The 15000-nt window shown below is 39.6% G+C and overlaps 1 protein-coding gene across 1 annotated transcript in view; it reads left to right on the top strand.

The window, feature by feature from the left end:
• LOC143040557 (hemocyte protein-glutamine gamma-glutamyltransferase-like) overlaps positions 1–15000 on the top strand; it is a 183817-nt gene that overhangs the window by 112444 nt on the left and 56373 nt on the right. The window contains exons 7-13 of the mRNA XM_076211639.1: positions 4605–4753; positions 5354–5545; positions 5859–5994; positions 6750–6976; positions 9673–9880; positions 10299–10408; positions 10902–11046. Of these exons, the coding sequence (XP_076067754.1) occupies positions 4605–4753; positions 5354–5545; positions 5859–5994; positions 6750–6976; positions 9673–9880; positions 10299–10408; positions 10902–11046 (1167 nt within the window). The remainder of the gene's footprint in view (positions 1–4604; positions 4754–5353; positions 5546–5858; positions 5995–6749; positions 6977–9672; positions 9881–10298; positions 10409–10901; positions 11047–15000) is intronic.

Genomic DNA, 15000 nt, shown 5'->3' with positions numbered 1-15000 from the left:
CTGGGAGAGGAGTGGGAGGGAGTGAAGGATAGAGTAGAACGAGGAGTGGAGGAGGAATGGGGATGGTTCAAGGAGGGAGTCATAAGGTGTGCAAAGATGGTGTGTGGAACAAGGAGGGCGGGAGGAAACAGAAGGAAGGGTAGTGAGTGGTGGGATGAGGAAGCAAAGAAGGGTGTAGAAGAGAAGAAACAGGTATTCATAGTTTGGCTACAAATTAGAACGAGGGAATCGTATGAGAGGTACGAAGTAAAGAGAAAGGAAGTTAAGTATAAGATAAAGGAAGCAAAGAGGATAGCAGATGTGAAATGGGGTAAGAATATGACAGAAATTTTTGAAAGTAATAAAAATATGTTTTGGAAAGAAATTAAAAGAGGAAGAGGAGGCAAATCAAGTAGAGAAGAAAAGGTAAATGGTGCAGATGGAGAGATGATAATGGAAGAGAAAGCAGTGAGAGGAAGGTGGGCAGAGTATTTTAGGGAGTTGCTAAATGTGAAGGAGGATAGGGAGGGAAAGGTAGTTGCAGTGGGAAGCGCTAAGAAAATGAGAGTGATGAGTGAGGAGAATGGAAGAGAAAATAGGAAAAGATTAAGTGAAAGCAGCTGTTAAGATGATGAGAGCAGGTAAAGCACCTGGTCTGGATGGATGTCATGCAGAATATCTGAAGAAAGGAGGTACAGTGATGGTGGACTGGCTGGTGAGGTTATTTAACGTTTGTTTAAGAGAGGGTAGAGTGCCGGAGGACTGGAGGAGTGCCAGTATAGTTCCGCTTTACAAGGGAAAGTGGGACAAGTGTGAGTGTACTAGTTTCAGAGGGATCAGCTTGTTGAGTGTAGTTAGGATGAACAGCCAGGGCGACATAACGCATCCTTGACGAAGTCCCACCTTTACCTCGAACCACTCACTCTCTCCATTTCCAATCCTGACACAAGCTCTACTACTCTCATAAAAACTCTTGACAGCTCCCAGAAGCTTTCCTCCTATCCCGTATATCTGCATAACCTCCCACAGTGCCTTCCTGTCTACCCTATCATAAGCCTTTTCCAGATCCATAAAAGCCCAAAAAACATCCTTCCCCTTTCCTATAGCTTTCTCACATATCTGTCTTACGACAAAGATCTGATCTACACAACCTCTACCTGTCCTAAATCCACACTGTTCCTCACCAATTACTCCTTCTGTTCCTCTCCTAATCCTCTCAATCAAGATCCTCCCATAAGCCTTCCCAACTACACTTAACAAGCTAATCCCTCTGAAACTACTACATTCACACTTGTCCCCTTTTCCCTTGTAAAGAGGAACTATACAGGCACTCCTCCACTCCTCCGGCACTCTACCCTCTCTCCAGCAAACATTAAATAACCTCACCAACCAGTCCACCATCACTGTACCTCCCTTTTTCAGACATTCCGCATGGCATCCATCCAGACCAGGTGCCTTACCTGCTTTCATCATCTTAACAACTGCCTTCACCTCATCCTTCCTTATTTCTCCTCCATTCTCCTCATTCATCACTCTCATTTTCTTCGCACTTCCCACTGCAGCAATCTTTCCTTCTCTATCCTCCTTCACATTTAGCAACTCCCTAAAATATTCTGCCCATCTTCCCCTTACTGCCTTCTCTTCCATTATCATCTCTCTATCTGCACCTTTTACCTTTTCTTCTCTACTTGATTCGCCTCCTCTTCCTCTCTTAATTTCTTTCCAAAACATATTTTTATTACTTTCAAAATTTTATGTCAAATTCTTACCTCATTTCACATCTGCTCTACTCTTTGCAACCTTTACCTTTTGCATTTCACATCTGCTCTCCTCTTTGCAACTTTTACCTTTTGCTATACTTCTCTTTTCTTTTCTTTGTACCTCTCATATGACTCCCTCGTCCTATTTTGTAACCAATCTGTGTAAGCTCGCTTCTTCTCTTCTACAACCTTCTTTGTTTCCTCATCCCACCATTCACTACCACTTCTTCTATTTCCCCCTGTCCTTCTTGTTCCACACACCATCCTTGCACACTTTATGACTCCCTCCTTGAACCATCCCCATTCCTCCTCCACACCCAGCTCTACTCTACCCTTTACTCCCTCCCACTCCTCCTTCAGCTTCTTTCCGTACTCCTTCTCGTTTTCCTTTTCATTCAAAGAGTTCACTCTAAGAACCTCCCTACCTTTTGTCCCTTTCCCCTTTCTTCATCTATCTTCCACTTTCAACTTACCTTCCACCAAAAAATTATCTGATATTCCCCCACCCTCTCCCCTTAGCACATGTACATTTTTAACTCTTCCTATCATAATCCTATTTACCACTACATAATCCATTAACGCTCTATCTACCACCCTTCCCTCCACCACCCTCTCCCATGTGTACTTATGCTTGACTTTCTTCCGAAACACTGTATTTGCTATCATCAACTCTCTTTCTAGACACATTTCCACCATCAACTCTCCACTACGATTCTTTCCTGGAACTCCACATTTCCCAACCACTCCATCGATTGGACCATTTCCTACCCTAGCATTAAGGTCTCCCAGTACTATTACATTGACATTTCTTCCTAAATCCTCTATGCACTCATTTAGATCTATCAAAAAGGCCTCCCTTTCTTCTACACTCTTCTCACTGCCAGCCCCATATGCACTTACAAAGACCCACATCTCCTTCCCCAGTTTCACCTTCATCCACATTATCCTTGAGGAAACCTCCTTCCACTCCACTACCCGTTTACTTATCTCTTCACTTACTAGAATAGCCACCCCTTCCCTCCCTCGCCCTCTCTTCACTCCTGATAACCTCCCATTTACACTCCCAAACTTACACTCGCCCTTCCCTTTCAACTTAGTTTCACTCAAAGCCAACACATCCATCTTTCTTCTCATAAACATACTACCTATCTCTTCCCTTTTACTCTCATCTGTACCACATCCACGCACATTAAAAGACCCAAACCTTAGGGTGCTGGTCCGAGAACTTCCAGCCCCTCTTATGCCTTCTCTTTTTCTTTTAGGAATTTTCCCTGTGGGGCTACAAGGAGAAGGATGCCTAGTCCCAATCCCCGTCCCTTTCTTCTCGCCTCTTACGATCCAAGTGGGAATACTTGGTGGCAGTATTCTTTTCCCCCACCACAGGGAATTCCATCACAGAAAAAGAATACTCAGAGAAATGGTACAGGACAGCAACAAGGGGTTGGAGAACAGCATAACGGAGGGACAGTCGTAGTATAAAAGTGTCATCATTTCTCTATGAACAGAGTTTTCCTCTATCATAGACAAAATGATGTGTGGCTCTGGTCCGTAGTGGCGCCCCATATAGACCCTAAAGTATCAACTGCATGCTACTTTGCCACAATAACAAGCAGCCAATACCCCAGACGTATATATATATATCTGTATATATATATATACATATATATATATAAATACATATATATATATATATATATATATATCACGTGAAAACCACATTTGGAGCAAAAAAGACTGGAGACAGGGAATATATATATTTCTATTGCAAACTGCAATCCTCTTCAGTAGATACAAAGAATAGAAGAGTGAGCGTTACTTAAGTAGCACCCTTGATAAGAAAAAGGGGAACATTGGTAGAGGTCTCTACCTTCGGCTCACTCAGTATGTGGGGTCAGGAGGCAAATGTCTTTTGACTGGGCTAGTGATGAAAAGTCCTGAAATTATGTCCGGGGATCATTCCCCCTTCGAAATGTTCACACTGGGTTGATATTCAGTAATAGTTGCTTCAATAATTTTTCTCCTGAACTTGGTCGAAGGAATAAACGAATCCGAAATGGGAACGACTAAGGAGCTCTTATCCAATGTGGGTAGAGGTGTGAGGTCAGAAGGGAAGCGGGGTCAAGATTGGTGGGGGAGCGGGGTCCTCGCTTCCCTTCTGACCTCACACCTCTACCCACACATCCCCTTCCCTCTGACTCCACCCTGCGCGACGGATTGTCATGTTTTTAACTTTGCCTGTTCCCCTTCTACTCATATCTCAATTGTATTTAGGTCTATACAATTTCTTGTAACCTGTACTTTCCTGAAGAGGCCTATAGCTATTAATCGAAATATAGAAGTTATATTTTCTTCTAAGTTTCCTTTTATTCCGACTGTGGGTTCTTCGTGATTATATATATATATATATTTTATAAATGTGCTACTATATTTTGACTAACTGATATATATATATATATATATATATATATATATATATATACATATATATACACACACACACACATATATATATATATATATATATATATATATATATATATATATATATTAGTCTAATTTAATTTCATTACTGCGAGTCCTGCCCTGTTGTCTCAGTATGATGACCTTGTCTGCATCAGCCCTTTATCCACTTGAACACCTTTATTAGACACCCCCCCCCCGCACTCTGCGTCTTTCTAAGGTGTTCCATCTAGCTGAATAAAATCTCTCGGCGCCAGGTAGAACAAAAGTGTAAATTGTAAAATGCAGCGAAAAAGTTCAAGCGACAGTAACCACGGTTTAGCTTCCCTTTCACTTGCTTCGCCACGAAGACACCCTGACAGAGATGTGTCACGTTAAATCACCTTGCGGTTTCTTCTCCTGCAGCCCCTCCTGCCGACATCCTGAGGATCGAGACAGTGGACTTACTTGCCCAGGAGAACGGTAAGGACCACAAGACCATCATGTACGAGGTCGTACAGGAGGACAACCCAAGCCCCATTTTCCGACGTGGCCAAACCTTCTACATGACCCTGGTGAGGATAGAACGGAAAAAAATGAGAGGGAGTAAGAGTAGAAAGACGAGGAAGAGGAAGAAGGGGAGAAAGAATTGCAAGAAGAACTGTGAGGAGAAGGGTGAAGAGGAAGAAAAGAGGAGGAGGAAGAGAAGAGGGTGGAAGAGGATGTAGAGGAGAAGGAGGAGGAGGAACAATAGAAAAGAAAAGAGACTTAGGGTCCTGGCGAGTTTGATCTCGAAGTTTGAGAGTCATTCATTCTAATCAGAAATAAAGTTTAGGCTTGAGTGCGGTTATTACCAGATTGACCACAATATGTATAAATGAAACCTCATTTGAATGAAATCATCTGATGATTTTTTTTTTTTTTTAATTCTTCATGAATTTTGTTAAGTCCTTATGAAAAAATATATATTGTTATTTTCACGGTCTTAGTTACAATCTAAATTTCATCATAATTTTAGCATAAGATTTAAGAAATATCCTTATCATAGAGTGAAGGATGTAGTCAAATGTAGATAGAACTTTTTTAATTAAATAAAACCATTAGGCTATAGTCATATACATTCATTTACTTACTGAAAAAGTTCATAACGTCTCCTACTTTCCCCTTTTTCCTAGACAACGAAAGAGCGCGAATTCGACACCAGCCGAGACCTACTCTATGTCAATTTCTACTTTGGGCCCAATCCTTCCGTCCCCAAGAGGACCCGCATCGTTTTGCCCGTGACCACCCAGAAGGAGTTCTCGAGGGCCCCTCAGCGCTGGGATGTCCGCATCCACAACCAGGACGCTAAGACCCTTACTCTCCAGGTGAAGTCTTGAGATGATTTCAGGTTTCAGATGAAGATCATGTTGACATGCTCTATTGAACACAGAGCTCTCACAGATGTTTGCACATACATACATTAATGGGTTTATACTTATCTTGATGTCTATATACATATATATTTACATATGTTGGTCTACACATACACAGATAAACATAAACATACATGTACTCGTTTTTATATGTATATATACCCTCTTTCGATCACTGCCTCCTCACTTATCCACACCATCGAAATAAGATCTTTGTGTCCCTTAATATTATTCCTGTGTCCATTTTCCTTGCCGTTCTTCGTAGGTGAACATCCCGACGACCAGCGTGGTAGGCATAATGCGTTGTGTGGTCGAAACCGCCACCAGGAGCTTCCCAAGGGCACGTCTCCAATATCGCATGCGTGAAGAGTGCTACGTCATCTTCAACCCCTTTAACAAAGGTAAGGTCCTCCGCCACGGTTTTCATAATTTTCTTACGGGAAATGGCTAACTCTTACATATCAGCGCAGTCGGAACTGAATTTTCCCTTCAGATTACTATAATCTGTAAAATATGTAAAGTACGAAATTGTTGAAAGGGGAGGAATATGTGAATTGAAAAGTGGAAAGAAAAAATGACAATGAGATAGATGGCGGAGTGAAAGATAGTGAAAAAGGTGGAGATGGGTTTGCAAGATTGTGTCCTTGTTAAGTGTCATGTTGAGACCCTGTTTATCTCAATGTTAATGGCGTTGGTGAAACTAAGCTAAGGTTAATGGAGAGAAGGAAGAGAAAGAGGAGAATGGTAATAAGGATGGCAGCGGTGGGAAGTGATGACGATGTCGCTCCTATTGATGGTCTTTATGCACATGATTAAGCTTAGCACTACAGAACTAAATCGTTTCATCCTACTTTCTTTTCCTTGTCCTTTTCTTATTTGTTTTTTCTTTTTCCATCTGTGCTTTTTAACTATCTTTTCCATCTTTTAAATTTTCTTCTACCATCACCCTCTTATACACCATATTTCCCTACCATTCATCATCCTTTCTTGTCTATTCCTATCACTTCTGTATTTTACTCTCTTCCCTCACTCCTTCTTGCACCCGTTCGATCATTTACCTCGACCCTCCCTCCTTACTTTTCGACTCCTTCATCTTCAATTTAACATCTACATTCATCTTTCCTTCCCCTTCTTACCCCCTACTTGCCCACAACAGAGGATCCTGTCTACGTTGAGAACGAGGCCCAGCGTAATGAATACATCATTAACGATTCCGGTAAGATCTTCACGGGCACCCAGCGCAACCCTAAAGGACGACCCTTCATCTTTGGCCAATTCAACGACGTTACCCTCCCCGCCGCCATGGTCCTCCTAGAGATGTCTCGCCTTCCCCACACGGAGCGCGGCAACCCAGTCAAGGTGGTCCGTGCCATCACACGCATGGTGAGTCCTGTTCCTCGTCAGCAATAGTAATTAAAAAAACACGGTTGTCCCGTTCATTTCCTGCATATGAGGTGTTATGTCACTTAACTACTATAACAATTCCTTCATTCATATCTTATCGCACCAGTGACTGTCACTTTGTCTGTCACGTAGAGAGCCTGCCCGTGGCAGTCCCTGCAATCTTCCCAGTAAGATATGAATTTCTACACCACGCAAAATGACATTACTAAAACAATTACTATCTATATACCAAGGTCTCTTCTCCCTTATAAGGGAGGTATCCAGACAAGTTACACACCCACTCCCATCCATTCCACTTCCATCCACCACCCATTTGTCTCCCTCTCATCTTAGCTCCTCGTATAGTGAAGGATCATCCATGCCTCCTGTCAAGTGTCCGGGTCAGACTTAATGCAGCAAAACACAGTACATCCACAGCAGGGTCGTTTCGTTTACACGGCAACCCTCCCTATTTGCGCCCCTCATGTGAAAAATAGAGAAGATGGGAGAAGCCCCTTCGGGCTGCGTCAAAATATCATATATACACAACCATTCTCCACTTATTCCTGCCTTCTCCCTGCTCAATATACTCCCATCTTTCTCAAAACCCCTTTCCCTCCACTTAATTTCGGTCGTCCCCTCAAGTTCACTCCACCCGCCTCTGCTTTCCATACAGTTTTTACTAATCTGTCTTAAATAATTTTTCCATGTGCTCCAGATCATCCAAATAGTTTTTCATCAGCCATATCTCCCAGCTCTGTTTCTACCCCCACTTTCCTGATCATTTCTTTATTTCTCTATCTATCATGTAACCCCTGCCATACTCCTCAGACACTTCATCTCAAAGACATTTAAGCTTCTACTTTCTTTCTTAAAGTCCAAGTCTCCTGCCCCATACAGTGTTGTAGGCACAACCACCACTTCATATCATCTTCTCTTTGCATCCAATCCTAGATGCCTATTTCTCATGACAATTTTCCACCCCCGAAGATATTTACTTGCTTATCTTACACTACAGTTTACCTCCACTCCCACTTCTCCATTCCCTGCTACATATGACCCTAAAAAATTAAAAATGTCCGCTTCCTGTAACCTCTCTCTCCTCTAAGACTTATTTCCAGCTTACTGCCATCCTCTCCTTTGTGCATCTCATCACCTTCCTTTACTCACATCTACTTTCAACTTCATCCTATCATATACCTTCCCAAGAAAAAACCGGCTCACCTCTCACTTCCATCATCTACCTCTAACAACCTTCAATACCCTTTCCACCACCTTCGCATTTGTCACCCGTGCCACCTAATCCATATACACAATGAACAGTCATGGTGACATGACACAACCCTGATGCAGCCCCACCTTCACCTCAAATTGCTCGCTCTCTTCGTTCCCAGTCCTAACACAAACTTTACGACTCTCGTAAAAAATTATGACTGCCCTTAACAGCTTTTACCCAATCCCATGTGTTTGCAATACCTTCTACAGTGCCCTTCCGTCTACCCCGTCATAAACCTTCTTCAAATCCATAAAGGCCTAAAAAAAAGCTTCCTTACCTTTAGCCAAAAACTGTTTACAAATCTGCCTAACCACAAAAGTTTCATCCACGCACACATTCCTTTTCTAGTCCTACTTTCCCTTTATGCCTCACCGCTTCTCACACTTTACTCAGTTTCTAATGTTATTCCTTCTACTTTTCCTTCTTGTTCAAATTGTTTACTGTAAGTACCTCTCTGCCTTATACCTTTTTCCTCTTCATCTACTTACCCTCCACTCTCAATTTCCCTTCTACCAAACATTTACCTGACCTCCCCTTCCCCCTCCCTCTCTCTCTCCCCAAAATATGGACATTCAAAATTCCTTTCTCTGGCTACCACTACATTGTACATTAATGCCTTATCAGCCACTTTTTCATCCACCCCCCTTTCCCACATATACTTTTGTTTTATTCTCTTCTAGACATGTCTCAAACATTACAAAAATCCCTACTTCTTCATCTACTGGCTCACCCCCTACTCTAACAATGAGATTCTCCTACACTATTACACTGACATTCCTCTCAAAACTCTCTAAACTCTCATTTGAGTATACTCCCGCCCCCCCCAAAAAAATCCCTTTCTTCTTCACTCTTCTCACCATCAGGTCCATACACACTTACAAAAACCCATATCTCCCATCTTAGTTTCACCTTCACCCACATTAAATTTGAAGACACTTTCTAAACACGCTTCCTCATGTCATCAATTACTAACAAGGCTACTCCTTCTTTCCTATCACCCTCTCCTCACTCCCGACATTCTCCCCACCATACTTTCAAACTTAAAATCACCCACTCCCTTTCAGCTTAATCTAATTTAACGCCAACACGTCTATCTTCTTTCTCACAGCCACCCTGCCTATCTCTTCATTTTTACTTTCATCTGTACCATAAACACGCACATTAAATGACCCAAACTTTAGGGTTCTGGCTGAGGTTCTCCTCCCAGGCATTCTCATGCCTTGACTTCTCGTAGGGTGAACATTCAGGGAGCATAATACCTATTCCCATTGTTCCATCCTATTTTGTCGCCTTTTACGACTCGCATGGGAGTCGCATGAATAACAACCTTGATATAGAAATAAATGGTGGAAGGATATGTAGTCATCGAAGTATGTTAATTTTCTTATTTTTCTTCTATCCTTCCTCCTGCGTCCTTCAGATGAAGACTAGGTCCTACCTCGATGATGCATCCCTCGATGCTTCCATGGAGGGCTTGATGCAACTCCGCTATGAGGGAGATCTCCGCGGGGGAGAGACCCCCCACCAGATGACTGGTGCTATGGGCATTCTCTCTGAGTTCTTTAGAGGTTGTGGACGCCCTGTGCGCTTCGCCCATTGCTGGTTGCTGGCTGGTGTCATGACCGCTCGTGAGTATGCAGAGCCCTTAACCTTTTTTTAGTCCTTTAACAGGCAAAGGACAATCCTGCAACTGAACAAAATTTCTTAGTATCATCTTGCAACTGGTTGAAGGACGTCATTGAACTGTCATTGTTGGATAAAGGATTAACAATACGTGTATATAGGGCCTCTTTTAGCTTAATGAAATATCCTGGTGATATCTAGAATTTGACGTGACCCCTTCAGTTGGTAAAAGAAATAGGATTTCAATTGTTCCAGACTCCATCGAGTCCCAATTCAGCACTTAAGATAGATAAAATATATATATAAAATAAATAATAGAGGTAGCCAGTAGTAAACATCTACTGCAAATCATACATCTTAAGGGATTATTTTGAAAATCCCAGCTGAGGTATAACTCTGTACCATCTTTCTGTACTCGCACAGTGTGTCGATCCCTGGGTCTGGCCGCACGCCCCGTCACCAGCTACATGAGTGCCGAAGAGACCCTTGACACCCTCACCGTGGACCGCTACGTCGACAGGTTCGGAGATGTGGTGAGTCCTTCCTTTCGCAAAGAGTCGGGCCTCAGTATAATAGCAGCGTTCGTCATAGCCCAAAAAGTACAGCCAGTTTTATCTTGACAATATGAATATAACTATGTTCCATACATGCATGTATATTTGCATATGCATATACATAAATATACACATATACAGTACATATACATATACATATACATGTACATGTACATGTACACATACATATACATATACATATACATATACATATACATATACATATACATATACATATACATATACATATACATATACATATACATATACATATACATATTCATATTCATAAACTTAAATATATACTGTATACCAGAAGACTTCTTCCCCATTTCAAAGGAATTAGGGACATATACATTTATATTTATATACATATACACACATACACATAGGCGTATATATTATCAGAGGTTTGTTTACGTAACAAGTGTTCACAGTCAATGAAAAATTAGTACATTTCTCCTACTTGCAGCTTGAGCGCGGACCCTTCCGCGACCAGAGTGACAATGTCCGCAGCTTCTTCGTCTTCTGTGACGTCATGATGATGAGGCCTGACCTGCCCAACGGTTACTCTGGATTCCAGGCTGCTGACCCTGCTCGCTGCGATCGTTACAATGGTAAGCCAATAGGCTTGAGTTCACGTTCATTTGTTTACACATACACCCTAAAGAATATCTTTAAGAATATGTGATAGTATGCCATAGAAAGTGATGAAGTTAAAAGCTGAAGTGAAAAATAAATATGTCTTGATTCACATAAAAAAGATACTAAAAGCACCAAAATTATCATAATTTGTACTATGAACAAACAAAATAAAAACTTAAAGTCATTTTAATTTACACCAGAGCAGCAGAATATAATAAACATCATCAAATTGTATTAAATTTCATCACACAATAGGCCCAATAACACCAAAGGCTGTCTAAGAATTAGTATGTGAAATATGCTTCACTAATGCAGTATACATATCATAGGCCAATTGATAGGAGAAAATATATGTGGAACTTCCCTTTTATAACAAAATCCACCAACAAATCACATATACCAATCCTACCAAAACTAAAGGAGCCGAAGCTTTACCTAAACATTTCCGTAAAGATACATTACTTCATATCCAAGTGAATGCGTGCGTACGGTCTACGTGTATATATGTGTGTGAAAGAGAGTAAACTGCATATGAATATCTATAAACAAGTTTGAGAAACTAGAAATACTCTTAGTTTGTGGGAAATCTAAATTCGAAAAAACGGGGCTTCTCCAGGGACCTTTCAGCGCCAAGGATTTTTTGTGCCTTAAGGAGGACTCAGACACTTCTTTATATCATAAGAAGATAGTTTCAAATACACACACACGCAATATATATATATATATATATATATATATATATATATGTATATATATATACATATACATATGTATATATATATATGTACATATATATATATATATATATATATATGTATATGTATATATATGTGTGTATATATATATATATATATATATATATATATATATATATATATATGCAAGGTAACCACTTTAGAAAATAAACAAACGGAGCAGAGCGCTTTCGTATATTACATCTTCAGTGTAAATTACAAAGAGGGTACAGCAAATATAATATAGTATGACAAGAGAGGTGGTGGACGAATTGTTCGGGCGTGGGTCACATCCAGCATTCTTACATTTGGTAATTGTTGGCTATTTCCTTAAATATATGATTATTTATCTTATGTAATCCTAAGTTGAGGTTGAAATTTTTATTATTTGTAGATTTAATTAGACAACTTTCAATCAATTTTTTTTCGACAAAATTATTGTTGAAAGTAATCATTCTAGCGTTTTCCCAGTTGATAGGGTGATTCAAAGTGTTTAAATTTTTAAAAATAGCACTTGACTCATTCCCGTCTTTGACACATTTCTTGTGTTGTTTTATCCCAACAGAAAGATCTTTTGCCATTTTGGCCGCTATAAAATTTATCACATATTTTGCAAGGAATTTTGTAAACACAGCCTTTTTGGCATTTTTTAGAATTATTAATTAGGTATTGTTTGATTGTGTTATTGTTTCTGAAGGCTACGTTGATATTAAAATTCTTGAGTAATTTGGGAACAATAGTAAAACTATTAGGTTATTATGGTCCTTGGGTTTGTTAGGCTGAGAATTGTAATAAGTTTTCCTTGCAAAAGTATAACAAACATCAATGAAATGTTTAGGATATTTCAATCCAAAACCAATATCGTAAACATTTCTTATTTCCTCATCAATGTACTCGGGACTATAGACCCGCAAAGCTCTTAGGAACATTGACGAGAAAACCGATCTTTTTACATTATCAGGGTGAGAAGAATAGTAATGGATGTATGAGTTTACATTAGTTGGTTTTCCATGTACACTAAATGTAAGGTTTCTTTCTTTACGATGAATATTAACGTCTAAAAAGGGTAGCACACCATCATTTTCCACTTCAACCGTGAATTTGATAGACTTGACTAGGTTATTAATTTGTTTGAGGAATTGTGACTCATCTAAATGATCAGGCCATAGACAAAGAATGTCATCGACATAACGTAGCCAAATTATTCCTGGTGGAATTATTTTACTTAAAATCTTGCTCTCAAAGAATTCCATATATAAATTGCTGAGCACGGGAGAAAGACAATTTCCCATGCTCATGCCGAAAGTTTGGGCATAGTACTTATCATGAAATTGAAATTTGCAATCTTTAATGCAAAGTTCGATTAATTGAATAATGCTATGGGTCGGGAGTGGCAGTACATGTTTGTCTAGTTCAACTTTAAGGAATTCTATGAGATCAATTATTGGAACTTTTGTAAATAGTGACACTATATCATAACTGATCAATTTGAAATTGTAATTAGGCTACATATTATTAAGTTTGTCCAGGAGATCAGAGTTATTAGTTATATGAAAGTTGGAAATAGTGCCGACTAATGGACTGAGAATTGTTACAAGTCATTTAGAAAGCTTATAGGAGGCTGGTCCTATAGATGAAATGATGGGTCTAATAGGATTATTTGGTTTATGAGTTTTAATCAAACCATATATATATGGTAAAGGTGGACTTATGGAAGTGAATTTACTAGATCACTATGGTCTTTGAAAATGTACTTGATCTTCTTGTTATATTTACTATTAACCGACTGCATTGGGTTATTTTTAAGTTTACTAGTATCATTTAGTAAATTATATATTTTGTCAAAATAGTCCTGCTTATTTAAGATTACAATCACCTTTGATTTATCAGCCTTAGTAAAATGGAGGTTACTGTAATTTTTCAAGTTATTGATAGCTATTTCTAATCTTTCGGGGCAAGTTAGTGTGATATGTTGAGAAAACGCCCCGTACACTATTCCTTTACAAATATTGATGTAATCCACAGATAAGTCGGAGCAAGGCTTTAAACTTAAAAATGTTTACCAATGTTTCATTACATATATATATATATATATATATATATATATATATATATATATATATATATATATATATATATATATCCAGAAACCACAAGGAAACCAAAGAACGGAATACTGAATCTTTTCGTCTATTAAGATATCTTCAGAATACAAAGATATATAACAGATGATAGTATGAATACAGTAGTATGAGGAAATCAGGGAAGGTCACAACAACAAATGTGCACTCCGTGGCATGTTTTAATTACAAAAACAAATATGGAAAGTGACAATTGGTCACAAGAAACCCTTATAGCGGAGTTTCACAACAAAAACAAAATTATAAAATATTAAAAAATTATCAATATATAGGTAGAATAAATAAAGGTTGCAATGCTAAATCAAAAAGAAATAGTAACCATGTAACGAAAGTGAGAATTCGTCACAAGAAACCTTTAAGGGTTTCAGAACATTACTCCACTATCTTGTTGAAGACTGGAGGAGTGCCTGCATAGCTCCACTTTACAAGGGAAAAGGGGACAAGTGTGAGTGTAGTAGTTTGAGAGGGATCAGCTTGTTAAGTGTAGTTGGGAAGGCTTATGGGAGGATCTTGATTGAGAGGATTAGGAGAGGAACAGAAGGAGTAATTGGTGAGGAACAGTATGGATTTAAGACGGGTAGAGGTTGTGTAGATCAGATTATTGTGTTAAGACGGATATGTGAGAAAGCTATAGAAAAAGGGAAGGATTTTTTTTTTTTATGGATCTGGAAAAGGCTTATGACAGGGTAGATAGGAAGGCACTGTGGGAGGTTTTGAGGATACATGGGATAGGAGGAAAGCTTCTAGGAGCTGTCAAGAGTTTTTATGAGAGTAGTAGAGCTTGTGTCAGGATTAGAAATGGAGAGAGTGAGTGGTCCGAGGTAAAGGTGGGAGTTCGTCAGGGATGCGTTATGTCGCCCTGGCTGTTCAACTTGTACATGGATGGGGTGGTGCGAGAGGTAAATGCAAGGCTGGTGGGTCAGGGATTGGAGATAGTTAAATAAAATGGAGAAAAGTGGGAGGTGAGCCAGTTGATGTTTGCGGACGACACTGCGCTTGTGGTAGGATCGGAGGAGGGATTGAGGAAGTTGGTGACAGAGTTTGGGAGAGT

Source organism: Oratosquilla oratoria, chromosome 29 (genome assembly GCF_046742065.1).
Source record: "Oratosquilla oratoria isolate Oo_2021 chromosome 29, ASM4674206v1, whole genome shotgun sequence".
Taxonomy (NCBI): domain Eukaryota; kingdom Metazoa; phylum Arthropoda; class Malacostraca; order Stomatopoda; family Squillidae; genus Oratosquilla; species Oratosquilla oratoria.
Note: the sequence above shows the minus strand (reverse complement) of the source record. Positions and strands in the feature narration are given on the sequence as shown.